Source organism: Phoca vitulina, unplaced genomic scaffold, assembly GCF_004348235.1.
Source record: "Phoca vitulina isolate PV1807 unplaced genomic scaffold, GSC_HSeal_1.0 scaffold26, whole genome shotgun sequence".
Taxonomy (NCBI): Eukaryota; Metazoa; Chordata; class Mammalia; order Carnivora; family Phocidae; genus Phoca; species Phoca vitulina.
In genome coordinates this window covers 12,527,780-12,547,457 of record NW_022589729.1, presented here as the reverse complement: position 1 = coordinate 12,547,457, position 19,678 = coordinate 12,527,780, and the positions used below count along the sequence as shown (strand labels likewise).

At 33.1% G+C, this 19,678-nt stretch overlaps 1 protein-coding gene and 1 pseudogene across 5 annotated transcripts in view; one reads left to right on the top strand and one right to left on the bottom strand.

Moving 5' to 3' along the window:
• BRINP3 (BMP/retinoic acid inducible neural specific 3) overlaps positions 1-19,678 on the top strand; it is a 376,908-nt gene that overhangs the window by 238,446 nt on the left and 118,784 nt on the right. For all 5 annotated transcript variants that reach the window (XM_032422122.1, XM_032422126.1, XM_032422123.1 and 2 more), the window contains 2 exons: positions 8,506-8,611; positions 14,391-14,627. In XM_032422122.1, coding sequence (XP_032278013.1) covers positions 8,506-8,611; positions 14,391-14,627 — 343 coding nt within the window. The remainder of the gene's footprint in view (positions 1-8,505; positions 8,612-14,390; positions 14,628-19,678) is intronic.
• On the bottom strand, positions 11,128-12,104 carry LOC116643390 (annotated as a pseudogene).

The window sequence follows — 19,678 nt, the reverse complement described above, 5'->3', positions numbered from 1 at the left end:
TACATCAAAAACTAATGATGTAATGTATGGTGATTAACATAACATAATAAAATTAAAAAAAGAAAAAAATGCAATTCTATAAATGGATGATTCTAATACTTAAAAGTGTGTTATTTATTGAAGTTATGGGGAATAGAATTAGGAGAAATAGTTTTCAGCATAAAGTCATTTGCATAGATAAATAATTCAACGATGGTGTTTGCTCCTTTACATTGAATTTGTATTTGATTCGTGTTTGTGCTTTTCATGTAAAGATATGAGTCATCTGGGCATTGATTATACATCACGTACTATTTTAAACTTCTATTAAATGGTTAGAGCAGTTCAAGAAATATTGACAATGTCAAATATATTTTAAATCATGATATTAATTGTGTGTAATGGACTAAGTGTAAAGTGTATTATTGTGTGAAGATGCAATTAAATTTAGTATTGATATACTCATGTATTTTTCACTTGACAGAGCATTTTGTATATGAATTTATACTTTTCCCACAAAACTTACTGTAAGTAATAAAGCAATTTTAAAAATAAAGGAAGTCCTTGCTACCAGAATATCTTTATTCCAATATGAACATTTCATATGCTTTTGGTAATTAACAATACATTTGAAAATTCATTTCCCAATTAAATATTAAACCCCAGAAATATTGCAGCATGATAAACAACTCAGACTACATTGAATTGTAGTTTGATGTTAAGTGCTCAGTAAAATGGTAAAATACGAATTAATGACTGACAGAAGAAAAAAATAAATAGCAAAAGAATCTTTAAACTCAGTATTCACATTTGGGGGCGCCTGGGTGGCTCAGTCCTTAAGCGTCTGCCTTCGGCTCAGGTCATGGTCCCAGGGTCCTGGGATCGAGCCCCACATCGGGCTGCCTGCTCTGTGGGAAGCCTGCTTCTCCCATTCCCGCTTCCCCTGCTTGTGTTCCCTCTCTTGCTATGTCTCTGTCAAATAAATAAATAAAATCTTTTAAAAATAAATATATAAATAAATAAACTCAGTATTCACATTTGTAAAAACAGAAATAATACATGTATGTAATTGCTAATTATTATGTATAATTTATAATCAAGTATCACATATAATGTCATATAATTATCTATCATAAATGACAAATATGACAGAATTATTATAGAATTATGACATATAATATCTAAAAACATATATAGTTACATATATAAAATTATATATGTTTTAGTATCCTATTATTATATAATTATCATATATTATTGACTACAACATATATTATTCCATATATAAATTTATGTATTTCTATATATATACATTTAGTATCAGCTTTTTCTAAAGGTTTTTGTTAGTTTGATAGCTTTAACCATATACAACTATAAAAGATCCTATATTAGGACATAATAAAAATTAACCAACACTTGTATTTTATTATTTAAACATCTAATGTAGAGTAATTTAAGAGTATGTGGGAAGTTATATTTCAAGTCATTAATAAATTAATATTTAGAATAAAAGGTAATTCGTTTGGCCTTTGATCAAACTTATATTAACCAGCACATTCATGGCAATATTTATTGTTCATGAGAATGACCCAAGATATTACACCATTCTAACTGATCTATACATCAATCTAGACCAGTTAAATTGTTATTTATTGTAACTATATTGCTAGAGAGAGAGTGAAAGGGAGAGGGAGAAAGAATTAGATTGATCAAGGCAAGCAGAGCTTTAAAAAGCTTACATATAGAGCTTGAAAAGCCAATATGATGTTCAGAATGGGTATTTGATTGATGAGTCAAGAGGTTTCAGACCCAGTTCCAGCTCTAATTTTACTTACATGATACCGAGCTAACTCCAATACCTCCCCGGGCTCCAGACACCTCATTTGTGTAATGAAATGCTGAGGCTGGATGATTTCTAAGACTCCCGATAGCTCTAAAACTTTATATATGCTGGCCCTGCTGCATTTTCTTCAAGAGGTTCTCAGAAAAGTTTAATAAATCAACTTAAGTATTCTTTTGTTATTTCTAACAAAAAATAAGATATTTACCCACCAACTTAGTTTAAAATTATTGAATTCTTACAATGTGTCAAGTACTGTGTGCAATTATGAAAGAGAGTTTATAATTAAATAAGTAAATAATGTAAACAGAGGAGTGTAATTTTATAAATACCATAATAAAACATAAAGAAAACTTTATGGTAAGGTAAGGGATCATGATATTAAGATATCTTGAGAGGGATAATCTCCTAATTCTTAGTATGATTTATTCCCTCAAACAATTTTCTACCCTTGGGAAATAGTGCTTTTATTGCTACTCATACATGAGTTTATGAGGAAAAGACTAATTGCTTTTTATAAATAAGTGTGAAATAAGGGTGTTTTTTGAATTATGGGCACTCAACAAAATAAAAATGAAAATAAGGATGCTTAAGTTAGTTCCTAGTGGAAGATTGAGTTATCATGTGTTTACCTTTTAGATTATAGAATAGTCGTAACTGTGGCCTTGAAAGAAAACAATATAAATATAACCTTTTAATACCGTTAAAAATGGATTGCATTGGATTTTTAAATAACTCTAGGCACAACTTTGTAAATGAGCTACACTGTACTTATCAATATTCTATTGTTTCATATGCATAATCAATGGTGATACAAATGATTCATAAACTACTTCAATATACTCTAATATAACTTTGAAGTAAATGAAATTTTTTTAAAAAAATTAGGAGAAAAGAGCTATAAAAGAGCTGTAAAGTACATGAAAATTTGGCCTATGAATAAAAGATGGTCTTGAACAGCAGTTGCCCCTCGTTTCATGTCTGATAAACAGAAGTGGGTAAATATGTGATAACAGCAGAGAAAAACAGTTTTTATTTCATTGCTTGAATTTCCAACATAAACATTTATTAATTTGTCATTAAAAATGATGCATTAGGACAAACAAGGATACTGCCATTCTATATTTTTTTCTTATTGCATGATCAATAAATAGTTCATAGATGACAAGTCATTGTAATGGAGAATAAACACATTCTTGTCTTTTTTGTAGTTTAAGAGGTAAAAAAAAAAAAAGCCTTCCTATTTATTTCAGATAAAGTTTCCAGGAACATTACAGGCTTTTTAAAAAAATGTGCATTTATAGATTTGCAATAAGAGATATACTATTCATATGATCATGCGTTGTATTGAGTTGTTGATAAACAATAATCAGTTTAGTCAAAATGGTAAACTAATACTCTGTTTCATTTTGAAAAAAACCTAGAGTAATATCAGGTTCACAGAGCTATATATAATGGATGTGTGTGTGTATAATTTTACAAAGTGTATATACATTTTCTTTTACTTTTTTCACTCAACATGGATAAAAATTTTCTCATATAATCATACTTGTTTTGAGGGACACTTTGATTGTCTTCTGTACTATAGATGAGAAAACTTTTCCTATTTCCACTCTAGTTGCTGTTGTTCTTGCCATTTTTATGTAATTGAACTGCCTATTTTTTCTAATATCAATATTTCTAGCTTAGTCTTGTTGTGGATTATTCTTACTATATTGTGCTCTAATTACGTATTGATGTGATCTTGTACAAAACTTCTATGTAGTTTTGGGGGCCTGGGTGGCTCAGTCAGTTGAGTGTCTGCCTGGTTCCCTGCTCAGTGGGGAGCTTACTTCTCATTCTTCCTCTCCCTCTGCCTGCTCGTGCGTGCTCTCTCTCTCTCTCTCTTTCTCTTAAAAATACATACATACATACATACATAAATGAAATCTTAAAAAAAATAAAAACTTCTACTTAGTTTCATTCACAGGTGAGTTTGACTTAGGATGGCTTAAAATTCAGACCCCTTTTCTCTATCTACGAAGAAAAGTGTTAACATTCAACACTGATAACAGAAAAAGTATTATGATCTTATAACCTTGATTGAGAGGTGGGATATGGGTAATTCCAATAAGTTTACAAGAGTTGAGATATTACTGTACCTTTGCTTTTTAATAGTAAACATTTACACATACCTTACATTTGCCTTGAAATAATTACTGTGGGCCAGACCTGTGGTAAGCACTTTTCATAGATTATCTCATTTTTGTTTCCCAACCACACTAGGCTGTAAGAAAATTTTAGCCATTCCACCCAATAGAACCTTGAAGTTTAAATAGGTTCCCCTTTAGTAAGTGGTGGAGCTAGGATAGTGACCCGAACACATTTATTTCAGTCTATTTTCTTCAAATTATGTAACATTACTATGATTTTGACTGCAAATATTTTAAATATATAATGTCTGAGTGTGAAGATGATGGACTCTTTAATAGTACTATTTTCATTTAGAAATGTGTTATGTTTTTTTGTTTGTTGGCTCTTCTTTTGTCCCACATTCTTCACTGTTTTAATATTTTAAAAAGTGTTTTTACTTCAGATAGTTTTTCTTCAACTAGTTCTCGCTGAATTATTTTCATAACTCCAGTGCATTGCTGTGGCATTATATCATCTTTAGAATATGTAAGACTGTAGGGAAATTTGATAGAAAATCATAAAGATTGTTTATTTCCAAGTGAATTATTTGTACCATTTTCTTTTACTCTAAGTAAACTTGAACCTATACTATTTGTTAATATAATTATTTCAAGGCATCTCTTTGAATTAGGAAGGCTATGCATTTTTCTTTTACACTCTGTAAAATTCTCCAACTGTGAAAATATTAGGCAATACTTTAATGAAACAATATAGAAACAAGATAGGAAAAGTTGAAAGGATCTTTTATTCTCTCTGATATATTTTTTTTAAGATTTTATTTATTTATTTTAGAGAGAGACAGAGAGAGCATGAGCGGGGAAGAGAGGGAGAAGCAGGCTCCCCCCTGAGCAGGGAGCCCGACTCAGGGCTCAATCCCAGGACCCTGGAATCATGACCTGAGCTGAAGGCAGACACTTAACCGACTGGGCCACCCAAGTGCCTCTCCTCTCTGATAAGTCAGTTATAGAAGGAAAGAACACATCTGTTATATTTTGAAGACAAATTTGTCCTTAAATAGATCTTGAAGGTTCGATTTTACTTTCTCCAGCTGGTTGAGCCCTATCTTCCATGTTTGCGGACTCCACACAGGTCCCTCAGCTTCCCAGCCCCTCAAGCAAGTGAATTTTCCTCATGGTGCTCAGACCCAACCACAAACTACAGTAACACCTCAGAAAGGGCATTATTTTGGGATCCTAAAGGCTACATTCCCTTGCTTTCAACATCCTCCTTCCAATAGATGAATAAAATAAATAAATAATTGTTTTCTCATTTGATACATCAATTCCCAAAACACTGAATGCTGTCAGTACTGGATTGTTGTCAGCCTTATTCATTTTTATGCTTATCTATTGAGTCACTCTTTATTTCTTACATTATATATGAAAACCTCTATGTCAGATGTTCGTCTACCAGCTGATGAACAAAAGTTCAAGCTGTCTGTGGCACAACTACGTTTTTGGTAAAGTTAACATGTCTATTGAAATGTTTGTACAATAAATTGACTTTTATTATTTTCTTTTCATTTTTATTTTTCATGAGTATTGAAAAAACAAAATAAGTGTGGACGTATTTATTAGTGCTGATGCTAGTAAGACATGTAGGGGCCTTAAATATAAAGCAATTGAAAATAAGAGGTTTGCATTATTGACTGTACTAGAGTTTGTGAATTTTTATATTAAATCAGACAATTATCAGTGAAGTCAGTTGCGAATGATAAAGAACAAAATAAAATTATATATAAGACATGATAGATTTTTTATTGTATATTGTGAAAGGTGCCAGATTAAAACAATCTATATAGAGAGAGATATATTCAAGACTCTAAATTAATAAGCTCATCATTTAAATTTCCTGCATTGATTCTCAATAACACAGTAACTTAATATAACTGAAGGTCTGTACAGAGATGGACTTACTACTATTTGTCCTCTTTCAAAGGTTAGAAGATTGCCTTCCAATTTCCAAGATCTCACATGTCAATAAGTGTGTGCCTGAAGCCAATTTTATTTTAAAATTTCCCTTAAAATTACAAATACTGAAGTTTGTTTATATGATTGTGGTGTGTGTCTGTTCGTGTGTATTAGGGGACAATAGTTAGACTACTTGATAGGACAACATGAAGATTTAAATGACCTTAAACCTTAAGTATTTCCTTTGATGCCTTGAATCCTCTTTTTACCCTTTTGTTAATAATCATTTATATTTAAATATCATTTATACACACACACATACATATAAGTTATATATATCAACATTAGAAATGATTTCCCCTGAACAAAATAAGGGATGGTCAGTATCACCATGAGAGAACAATGGTAGGGAGTATACAAAGTTGGTGTAATGTTAGGGAAAAAGTATTGCCTTGCCCATGATAAACTGCATTCTCAACTGTTGCTATGCACCCATAGTCAATATTCGGTATTCTAAAGAACTTGTTATTTACAAACTATGATAGAGTTGTCATGATACAAATTACACATTCGCTCAATGCATCTCAGCTGACATATCCATCCTTTTGTCTTTGATTATTACCTATAAGTTTTTGACTCCCAAGTTAGTAATCCCATCTTTGACATAAATTCTAAGAAATAGTTCTGCAGGGTCACTCCTTCTACTGGATGTTTCCAATGGAGAATGTTATTCCATTGAGAGTCAGAATGCTCAAAGCCAAGCTCCCTTACATGTTCTCCACAGTGGAGCTTAGTTGCAACATATCTTAATGTTATCACTTATGCTAGAAACCTCAGTTTCTTTCCCTCTCTCCATTGTGTATATTTTCAGTGTTTCATAATCTTACCAGATCTGTTTTTCATAATCCATCTTCTTCAGATAAATCTTATTGCCACTGCTTCCTTCAGGCCTTTATCATCTAGATAATGGCCTCAATGTCTTCTTTGTTATGATTTCCCTTTAAACTGTCTCCTCTTTCTCTTAATTAATGCCTATGGGCTTATACAAGAACCTAATATGTGATGTGGATACTATAGTGAACAAAATAGGCAGTATTTCCTGCACTTTGTGGAGCTTGCATTCCAATGAGAAGTGTCAGCAGTAATCATGATAAATGAGTAAATTATACAGCATGCTAGAAGCTGATAACTACTGTGGAAAAAGTAGAACAAGGAAAGGAGGAAAAGAAATAATGGTTGAAAGATGGAAGTGTGGGGAGGTGTATTCATTTAAAATAGGTTAGTCCAAAGAGTCCTAAGAGAATGACATTTGAACAAAAATTTGAAAGAAGTGAAACAGTGAGCTTAAAAATATTTTGAGGAAGAGCATTCCAGACACAGGAACAGCACATCAGAAATCCTGAGGCAGGAAGATAACTAATATGTTCAAGGAACAGCAAAGAACTAGTGTAGTTGGGGCAGAGTAAACTAGGAAAAGAGGAGAGGGGATGAGTTCAGAGAAGTAACAGGGATAATTGGATAATGTGACATTTTTTTAGTTCTAGGGCGGGCTCTGGCTTTTACCCTCAGTAAGATGGAAGACCATCGTGGAGTTGTGAATGGTGAAATGAAATTATCTGAATTATTTTTTGCAAAACATTCTAGTTGTTGAGTGGAGAGTATCTTTTTAAAATTCAAAGATCACTACAATATTCCCCTGCTTTAAAATATGTTTTTTTTTTAACTCATACTGAGGATAAACTTCCAGTCTCCCATAATTGACTAAACTCCTCATCTTCTGATATTATACTTCCCAAGACACCCATTGGAAATATCAGTCCTCAATATGTGATTCCATACTTAGGTGCTAAAACTGAGCACTACAAACTACAACTTTATAAAAATGGAAAAAAATACAAGTGGAAGTAATTAAGGAATACTTTGTACAGATGTTTGAAAATGTGCTTCATCTTGAGGATAGATAAAATCAATTAGTCAAAGAGGAGAAAAGAAGGATGAGGATGGAAGATGTTGTATGGAGGATGTTGTATGAGCAAAGGCATAGGATTAAGAATGTCCAGCTGGACAGGAATTTATGCCTGTTGGGGAGAAATGGAACAGATAGAAGCCAAGGAGAAGAGTTTAGACTTTGATGGCACATGTAAGACAGGAAAATTATAAATTTTTAAGTAGAATAAAATAATAAAATCCATTTTTAGACAGAAGCCTGACAGATAGGTCTGATTTATGGAGGAAAAATGAACAAACAAAAAAACAATTCTCATATGAGTCAAAACTTGCTCTCTATCTAAAGGAACATGCCCTTGTCATATCTCGGGTAAAATCAATGACCTTAGGTGAGTGATGCTTTTGACCAAAGAGGGCTTCTGTTATTTTCCCAAAAAATTTATGCCTGGCCAAAGGGAAGAAAATGGAATTGAAGAAAAAGGGAGTTATTTGTCTTCTCTGTGCTTAGGTGTGTGTATTGTTGGTATGTATCAGATCCTAGGCCTTTCAGTGATGTTTACCATCAGACGTATAATATCAGTGTGTGACAACCACACTGAGCCAAAAGAACATGGTAAACTCTGATTTATATAATAAAGTTGATGTCTTGTTTGTCAGGTAACAGAAACACGGACTGGTCCTCTTGGCTGCAGTAACTATGACAACCTGGATTCTGTCAGTTCTGTTCTGGTTCAGAGTCCCGAGAATAAGATTCAGTTGCAAGGTATGTGGCTAAAATTACATTAATTCTCTATCAGTCTGGATAATAATTATCCAGTTGTGATTTCTTGCTTCTTCTTCTTCTTCATCTTGTTGTTTTTGTTGTTGTAAACAAGCTGTATATGCAGTACTAGGCTATTAAAATTCTCATAAAAGGGTAATTTCCTAATTTTTAACTGATACTAACATTCTAGACCATATAAAGGAAATGTCAAAATTCACTTTACTTCTTAAAATAAGTAATCTATAGTAATTGAAAATGTATCGTGATAATATTTTTACTTCCATAGAGTAATCATTTTCTCAATATGTAGCAATTTTTCAATGGTCTGTCTGGGTTTTGACTTTTTCCTGAGATTCTAGTAAAAGTTGTAACCATACTTTTGTACACGGTAGCATGAACTGCTGACATTTTAAATATAACCTAATATGGTAGCTAGAACTGCGTTTATCCTCTCATAGAAACATATTTGAGAATATATTAACATAATATTTATATTCCCATTATAAAAATGGATTACGTGATAATGGTAATAATTTACTTTTTTTTCTATTCCTATATTTTGTTAGATAGTTCAATAGAGGATTTTTAAATAACTTGCAACAGATATATACTGCCCCCAAATAGGTTATTGGTGTGTGTACTTACTTATTCATATAGGTACAAAAGGTTATGAATACACGTTTAAACATGTACTAGTTGAAGAAGTTCAGAAAAGTCTTTGAAGACACATTGTCTAAGCTAAGGTGACTGATCAAAGGGATAATTTTGTTATTCTTCTCTAGTCTACCTTTTCTCTTGTATACCTTTTTTAATTGCGTAAGTTAGAGCTGCATTTACATTATTCGGTTTTACATAAGAATGTTTAAAAGTTCCAGAAATTCTGACATTTTACCTCAACTTTTCGATTTTGAAAAATGTAAAAGCTTTGGGTTATTTAAATTTATGATAAATAATAAATGAATCTCATCTATTTTGAACTGTAAACAAATTACAAAGGAAGTACTTAAAAATTTAAAGTTTAAATGCCATCCAATTTCTCATTATCAATCTTAGATTTAAAGTTATTGAAATATTGTTTCTAATTTAAACAAATGCATTCTACCAATATTACTTGTAATTCTCTATTGCTTACTCCTTTTTAAATGTATGGATCAACTTGCCCTCAGAATATTAAGTTTCATCAAAAAGGAAAAAGAATATTTATATCAAAAAGATGTTTATTTAATTGATTTATTAAAATTTATTTATTAACATGATTTTTTAATTTTTACTGTTTGTGAAGCACTGTGCTTAGTTTTCAGAATATTATATTATAAAAACAAGGCTCAATCTCCTATATATCTTGAAAAAAACTAACAAAGGAATAAGTGAAGTAACACTTTTCTTTTGAATAATTATTGTGTCTATTTTTTTCAATTTATGTAAGTAATGCAGATATCTGCACGTCTATTTTTTGTCTTTTTCTATTTTCTAGGCTTATATTTTCAATTGTCTATTACAACTTTATTTATATACCTGTGGTACAAAGACCTTTCCAAAGATAATCTCAGGAAATCAGTATCAGACTCCTCAATTTCCCATGTGTTCTTTCTTAAACTTCATCTATATATATATAGTCTAAGTATTTATGTTGAGTCACGTTTTCAACCCCACCTTTAATAGCAGCCCTTCTCCACTTAAAAAAAAAAAAAAAGCAAAGCATTAGATTCTAGATGAATGCTACCATGATACATGGAGGGTATAAAAGATTTTAGGTCACTGTATGTGGCAATTGGAAACACTGGTGTCTCAAAGTAGAATTTTATCAGAGCAAAGAAAGCATCAATAAGAATTATTAAAAGTAAAAACATTAAGCAACAAATTCAGAACAAAACTCCTTGATTTAACTATATTAGAATTAACATTCAGAAATGAGATGTCAAAGGGATGCACATAGTATGTTAATTCTGACTTAAAAAAATGAAATCAAATGTTTTCTGGCAGTGAGTAAGCTGGATTTACCTGTTTGTTTGACTTTGAGATCTGTTTTGCCAACTAGATTACAAATAAACAGTTCAAAAATTGAAAAAGCCATATCTACAAATCCAAATTATTGATGACAATATATGTAATATATATGAAAAAAAAAGTAACTCTTAAGGAAGTATTAGAAAATATGTTTTGAGATTAATAACATTCCAATGTTTTCAACCCTTTATAAATTTAACATATCAAACAAGGTACTTCTGAGTGAAAAGGTAAAGGAGTAATGGAAAGTCATTTATTGAGTCTTGGTAATAACTTTTTGGTAAAATTCCCAGAAACTGAGATGTGAATGATTCATATGATTGAGTAACAAATACTTTTCCAGATCAGTTCGTTCCTAATGTTTTATTTCAACAAAATTGACAAACGACTGGTTTATTATCAAATAGATTTAATGTAATTGTTAATGATAGGTCACTATGTATTTATTTTTGCTTATAATAAAAACAGAATGATATTGCTTCATAAAACTATTTTGTTTCCTATTTTGTTTCTCTATTGATGTATTGGAACAAATTTTCTTTTCTTTTCCTTTTTTGATATTCTTAATAGTTTATTATGAACTAGTTTCACAGGCCACAGGAAGGAAAAGGACTATGTACAGCCTTACAGGAAACAGGCAAGGAGCTGAGGAGGACCAAGATGAGTCTAGGGCCTTGGTGGGCGCATTCCTGGGGGAGGGGATGCTGAAGGGGAAACCAGACAATCCTGTGAGAAACCAAGAACGAGGGCATAACAAACAAACATGTCTGTGGTGACGTGGCCCTGGGGAATCAGGCCCAAGCTTTTGTGGAGCTGCTTCCATAATTCTGTGGCCAAGGGTCAAAGAAGGCCTGCATCCCCCGGGGGGGGGCCACATCCTGAAGGGGGCATGTGCATTGGAGTTCCTCATCCAGTGGTGATCCCCAATGGGGGATCCATGGGAGGCCTCATGCCTGGAATGGGTGAGCCTTGGCCCATAGATGGCGGAGGATCCCCACAACCAGTTGGATATTGGGTCGGGGTCCCTAAAATCCTAGCTATGGCAGCATTTGCAGTGACTGCAACAATGCCTCTTCTTTGTGGGGTCATCACCTGTTGCGATAGCCCACCACCCCCCTGGGACTGGCCCAGAGAGTCCTACAGGAGCCTGGGGCAGTGGAACACCAGCTGGGATTCCTCAGCCAGCAGCTCTGCCGATCCCTGGGGCCCTGGCAGCTAGCAAGTGACACTGGCGCAATGTCATTATCTTTGGGAGGAGGTTTCTCTACTGTCATTGAGACCAGGTCCTACCCCCGAAGTAGCCCCAGACCCCCGCCTTGGTTCTCTTCTCTTTCTGCTTATTTTGAGTTCTTTGGCTTGAACTCATTACAGTCCCAGAGTTTCAAATTCATATGCTTGTGAAAGACTTGAAGTTGCCAGGGAAGATAGGGCTGTGCTGCAGGATGCCCCTCATCCTGTAATCCAGGTGCTGCAGCATCCTGCTGCTCTGACCAGGATTAGGCTTTGTTGGTATATAAAGAAATATAATATTTTTATTTCAAAATAGAAATATTTTTAATGCAACAGATCACCTACTCTTGGTCTATTTAATAGATGATGAACATTTTAGGTGGCAACTTTATCATGTCCAACAGAGTCCTTAGATTCTCACACTATTTTAGGTAGTACAAGAGCAAAGCAGCACTGAAGAGCACGGGTCAGCTGGTCATTTTCACTTTGTTGTTTGTCTTGCTAGAACATATATTTCTGTGATGCAAATTACAATTTTCCTGATGTCTCATCAGTTTTATAAATTTCTTATGCATTTATTCCCCAAGTATTGCTTTTTTCCTTCTTACCTCTTATTCTGAGGTTCCATTAAATATATTTTTAGACCTTTCAGTCATGACTTGTATGTATTTTATACTGTCTTCTGTATTTTATGTTCTTTTGCTATCTTTTACTATTCTGTGTTCAATATTTTTTTCTGGCATATTCCAGTTTGCTTATTATCTCTTCAGCTCTTTCTAACCTGCTATTAAATCCATCAATTATTTCTTAACTCCAATTTGTATATTTTTACTTGTGCAATTTCCATTAGATTATCATTTATGATTTCCAGTGCCCTTCGTCAGATGCTTCCTTTCATTGCACATCCTAGGCTCAGAACTCAGCTTCCCTAAGCATTGTCTCAGCGCCAAGCAGACTTTCTGTAATTACAGTCCTATTGGTATTTTTACTCTGTTGTTCTTGTACATTAAAAAAAAAAAAAAAAATCCCTAGGAGAGCCTCCAGTTACTCTGACTTATCTACCAAGGCAATGGATGTTATCTCTCTAAGTATCAATATCAATATTGTTCATGTTACTGATCTGGTTAAAATATTACAAGGTTTTGAGTAGTCTGTCTCCAGACTTCTCCCCCACCAAAAAAAAAAACCTTGTTATTTTTAGTGTGGTTCTACAGAATGTTAGTTTTCTTTTTTTAGGGATATGTAGTTATATAGATAGATATAGAGATAAAAATAATTGTAAATATCCAGTTTTGTAATAAATAGCAATTAGGTATTGGCCAAATTTTTCCTTCTGTGTTTTTTTCTTTACTGATCACTTTGAATATTTAAGGTTTTTTATTAAATTTTCCTATGTAAAAAGAAATGCTGAAATTGGAATTATATTTTCTTGAAATATCATAATAAATGTGAAACCAGTAGAGAAACCTAAATATTAATCATATAGCCCTATCTTCATTTTTTAATTTTTTCTTAAGAGACATCAACATTACTAAATTTACATATAGAAAAGTGATGAATCTTATCTCTAGGGCTGTGTTAAAACATGGCCAGGACATCACCTGTGAAACAACTAAAATCAGTCCATCTGCTTCCCTGTAGTCAGTCTTAGTGATCACTCCTGAACAAGAGAGTCATATAAGTTATGTATTGTTAATGACATGAGGTAAGCATTACCATCAGCATCTGTAACACTTTTACCAACGCCACAACATATTGTATTATGATATCTATGTAAATGTGGGCTGATAGTTTGAAAGTAAAGTGAAAATATTGAAAACTATTTGAAATCAAGTGGTGGGAAATAAGTATGTGTCTCTTTTTAAAGGTTTAGGAAGGTAGGCTCGATCTACATTATGTAAAAATAACCAAATATTCTAAACAAGGGAAACAGCCAAAGAGAAAGACAAATACCATATGATTTCACTCATATGTGGAATTTAAAAAACAAAGCAAATGAGCAAAGGGATAAAAAAGAGAGAGACAAACCAAGAAACAGACTCTTAATTATAGAGAACAAACTGACGGTTACCAGAGGGGTGTGGGTGAAATAGGTGATGGGGATTAAAGAGTGCACTTGTCCTGATGTGTCCTGGGTGGTGTATGGAATTGTTGACTCAATATATTGCACACCTGAAACTTATATAACACTGTATGCTAACTGGAAAACTTAAAAATAAATAAATAAATAAATAAATAATAGTGAGCAATTAAGTAAATTTTTTAAAAATCAGATAATCTGAGGGTTTAAACAGCTCTATAAATTCTGGGATTCTTGAACAGTGCATAGAGTCATCATATGTTGAAAAGAATTACAAATATTTGCAATTTTGTAGGCTCACATAATTTTCTTTTTTTTTTCTGGCTTAGATAATTTTCTATTTATAGTTTTCAATCCATGACTTATATATTAAATTATTAGCCTTTATTGAATATTTTAAATGTGTTATGCTTTTTTTTTAAGTATGTGCTTTTTTGTTTGTTTGTTTGTTTGTTCTTTAAGGGCTACAAGTCCTCCTTCCAGACTATCTTCAGGAACGTTTTGTACAAGCAGCATTGAGCTACATTGCTTGCAATTCTGAGGGAGAGTTTATCTGCAAGGACAATGATTGCTGGTGTCAGTGTGGTCCCAAATTTCCAGAATGCAACTGCCCCTCCATGGACATTCAAGCCATGGAAGAGAATCTTCTTCGAATAACTGAAACCTGGAAAGCCTACAACAGTGACTTTGAGGAATCAGGTAAGACAACTTTTAATGTAACATTTAAACTTTGCCAAAAGAAATACTATATTGAAATGACTACTTTATCCTTTTGGAAGAGAGTATGATTACATAATTGGGAAGCCTTTTATTTATTTTTTTATTATTATTCTTTCAAATAGACATCCATATCACTTCTATTACCACTGATTCAGTATTTTTACTGAAAGCATATATGGTGCTTTTTGTAGTACTGTGCATTATCGTCACTAGAAGCTCGCCTGCTCTTGAGCTGATGTATTAGTCATTTAAGAAAGAAAGCCTTTGCCTTTCTCAATATAAGAACTTATCATCTGATTTCTCTGATATCTCTTTAGACTTTTCTAGTGGTCCCTGAGTTTCATTTGTGAGGGAAAATGCAGAGAGCATTTGTTCTATACCTTCTTTACATTAACATGAATCTCATGAATGTGCAACTTCACTTAACTACTGATTTTTTAAATCAAATTTAGATCAATTTTGATTTATGTTTGTGGGTTTTGGTTTTTGTATTTCTGAATTTTTATGAGTGCCTATATGCATTTTCAATATTGTTTCTTACTAATTGCATAACCTATAATAGCTTTCATTTCATAAAACATTGAATTTTAATAAAAGATTAAGTATGTCTCAACATAAAATTAAAAATACTGATAAAAGTATATATAATAATACATGAGTAAAGAATAATTAACATCCTTAGAGTGTGGTGAGTATAATTATGTAGTATTTAGTCAAAAGTGTTAAACTGATTTTCAAGTGGGCAGAAAAGGTTTAGCCAAGAGGTCAGAATTATATGCTTGGGTATTATAATTCTTGTGGTGATTAATTTAACCAAACATACTTAAAAAGTAACAACAAAATTCAACTTCCATTCGTGATAAAAACCCTTAACAAATTAGACACCGAAGGGACATATCTCAACACAATAAAGACCATATATGACAAGTCCACAGCTAACATCAGATAAGAAACAACACAATTGATTGTTAAAATAAAACATCATCTTTTTGCAGAGTAAAACCACCAAATTATAAAATAAAAGGATAGGTAAATAGATATAGGAAGGATTAATGAATTTATGATTTCTTAACATATATTTTGATCAAAATAGTGCATAATAAATAATGCTTTTCAATTTTAGTAATATTTCTATTTATATAAACAGGAAAAACTATCTAGAATCAAAGATCTTTATCACCTTGAAATTGTTGGAAAACCTAATGAATTTCTTTCCTATTACATATATATATATATACGCACACACACACACACACATATATATATATAATTTTTTTAAGTTTTTATTGAAATTCCACTTAGTTAACATACAGTGCAATATTAGTTTCAGGTATACAATATAGTCATTCAACACTTCCATACAACACCTGGTATATATACTACATCTTCTTTATCCATTCATCAGTTGATGGACACTGGGCTGTTTCATTATCTTGACTATTGTGGATAATGCTGATATAAACATTGGGGTGCATGCATCCCTTTGAATTAGTATTTTTGCATTCTTTGGATAAATAGCTAGTAGTGCAATTGCTGGGTCATAAGGCAGTTCTATTTTTAACTTTTTGAGGAAACTCCATACTGTTTTTCAGAGTGGTTGCACCAGTTTTCATTCCCATCAACAGTGCAAAAGGCATCCAAATCAGCAAGGGAGAAGTAAAACTTTCACTAATTGCAGATGATATGATACTCTTTTCAGCAAAACTAAAAGACTCCACCCAAAAACTGCTAGAACTGTTAAACAAATTCAATAAAGTCACAGGATACAAAATCAATCTACAGAAATCGGTCGCATTTCTATACACCAATAATTAAACAGCAGAAAGAGAAATTAAGGAATCAATCCCATTTACAATTACACCAAAAACAATAATATATCTAGGAATAAACCAAATAAATTTCTAATCTCAAATTTCTCTTTCTAGTTTTCCCAATAGAATACTCAGATATCATGTGTGAGACATCTATCATGTTCTATTCATGTAAACCATCTGATGTTTAAAAATAATTATGAAATACAGCACTTTTAGATAAATTATGAAATACAGCACCCTGGTAGTTTTCCCAGGGTTAAATTTTAAAAAACAAACAAACTGGGGCACCTGGGTGGCTCAGTCAGTTAAGCATCCGACTCTTGATTTTGGCTCAGGGCTTGATCTCAGATTCCTGAGATAGAGCCCTGCGCTGACTCCACACTCACCGGGAAGTCTGCCTGAAGATTGTCTCCCTCTGCCCCTCCCCGCCAAATAAATAAATAAATCTTTTTTAAAAATAAAAAAAATAAAAATAAGAAACAAACAACTCCCATCTCATAGCACAGTGTATGATAGATAGGTTAGACCAGGAAATCCTCTGAGCTTCTCTGATTGTGGAATTCACACCGGAATGCTACCATTTTTATTTTGCCTTGAAAAGTGTATTAAAATAAAAATCATCAAATGAGCATTTGGATTTTGTTTCCAGGTAGAATAGTATACTGAAGTAGGGTAGAACTTCCATTGATAGTAACTAGAAAACTGAATAATTTTTTAAATTGTATCTTCAAAGACATAACAGATCACAAAAGCAGCAAAACTAAACGGAAAAAGATTCCTGGCTGGAGGTATAAGCTGGGGATTCATATTTTTCTTTCCCTCCTTTCTTTCTCCCTCCCTTCCTCCCTTTCTTTCTCCCTCCCTTCTTCCCTTTCTTTCTCCCTCCCTTCCTCCCTTTCTTTCTTTTCTTCCTTTCTTCTTTCTTTCTTTCTTTCTTTCTTTCTTTCTTCTTTCTTTCTTTCTTTCTCTTTCTCTCTTTCTTTCTTTCTTTCTTCTTTCTTTCTTTCTTTCTTCTTTTTCTTTCTTTCTTTCCTATTCACTAATGTGCTTAATTCTGTGAACATTTGGCAATTCTTGCTTTAGAGTAGAAGCTGAGGACTGTGCATTCACCCAAGCAAAAAGTAGCTGATGGAAGAAAGAAAAACCAACAAAACTTTTAGTGGTTGTGGAGATCAGACTGACAAAATTCTAGATTCAATGGACCTAAAGACATTTAGTTTTAAGACAAGGTTTTTACTGAATTTAGATAGCGCTGGATGCTATGGAATTATTCAAAGTTCTCTGAAAGCAGAATGACATTTATCACAGATTGTCAAGAGCTTAAGACAAAAACACTCTAGAGGGAGGAGTTTGAAAATAAAACTGGCAAGGATGGAAAACCCTACAGAGAATGATGAATTGACACAGTTTCTACAACTGTTTTTCCCTGGGGCACATTTATCAGTTCAAGGCAGAGTTAGAAGCTGAGAATGTAGGATTAGCTCCTGGAACATGCTTTTCCAGAACAAAGAAACCAGAAGAAAATTTGGCAGTTACAGTAGATCAAAGTAAGAATATTGGTGACTGACTTGAAGGCTTTTAAATATATGGCCAGTCACCTCTTTAAAGACATTTGCCGGGGTGCCTGTGTGGTTCAGTCATTAAGTGTCTGCCTTCAGCTTGGGTCATGATCCCAGGGTCCTGGGTTCGAGCCCTGCATTGGGCTTCCTGCTCCACGGGAAGCCTGCTTCTCCCTCTCCCACCCCCCCCTTCTTGTGTTCCCTCTCTCGCTGTCTCTGTCTCTCTGTCAAAAAATAAATAAAAATCTTAAAAAAAAAAAAAATGAAGACATTTGCCTTATTTTGAACCTACCAGGGGCATATGACTAAAGAGATAAACTAAAACCTCTGGGTGATAAAATTGAATCTTTGCAGTGTTATAGACCTGAAGAAGCAAATACTGAAAGGGTGGATAATTGAAAGTTTGGAAGGACCACACTCTAACAACAGGGGAAAACCAGAGGTAGATTGAATTCTATACAATTATAACCCAGCACTAATACAGTTTAAATCCTGATCTTAAGGAGTTGATCCTGAAAAGATCAACTCCCCATAGTGTCTGTTAAATATGAAGAGGGTGACCTCTTGAGGATGAAAACATTTTCTAAAATCTCTGCAGTTCTTTTTATATTTGATGGACATGAAACCTTAATTTTCAATATATGTGAGCACACAAGACCATGGAGCTAATGTCAAAGAGAAAAGAAACCAGACAAGTGGTGTAAGATGATCCGGATATTGAAATTAGTAGGAAAGATTTTTGGATAATTATTATTAAAATGTTCAAAAACTAAAGGAAAGAAATGATCATGTAGGTGAAGATATTGAAAAGTTCATCAGAGATTTGCATCCATAAAAGTAGACTAAAGGACATTCTAAAACATAAAAATACAGTATCCGAAATCAATACTCAAAGTCTTGTTTTAATAAGAGTTTTGCACAATGGATGATGAAATTAATGAATATGAAGACAGGTTAACAGAATAGACAAAGATGGAAGCAATGAAGAAAGCAACAACAAAATATTGGATAAGTACACAAGTGAGATATTTATAAAAGGTCTAACATATTTTTGAATCTGAGGCACAAGAAGCGTAGATGGGAAAATGGCATATACAGTATACAAAGACATAATGGATACAATTTTTTCAAACCTGAAAACCTACACATTCAACCTACAGATAAAAAAAGCACAGCAAACACAAAAACAAAGAAAGATAAATAAAAAGAAAATCACAGGCACATCATAGAAAATCTGTTCAGAAAAAAAAAGGCAAAAAATATTTTTTCAATATACCTAGGGAAAAAAAAATGACATTACTCTCAATGGAATGACAATAGGTCTGACTTATCAAAAAACAAACAAACAGATTTTAATATCTTTAAAAATAAAGAAAATAACTATTAATTTAGAATTATATGCCAGCCCACCATATTTTCAAAAATGAAGGTGAAAGTAAAAATTTGTTCAGACAAGAAATGCTAAGTAAAAACATGGAAATGCAGGTGGCGCCTGGGTGGCTCAGTCGTTAAGCGTCTGCCTTCGGCTCAGGTCATGATCCCAGAGTCCTGGGATCGAGCCCCGCATCGGGCTCCCTGCTCTGCGGGAAGCCTGCTTTCTCCCTCTCCCACTCCCCCCGCTTGTGTTCTCTCTCTCGCTGTGTATCTCTCTCTGTCA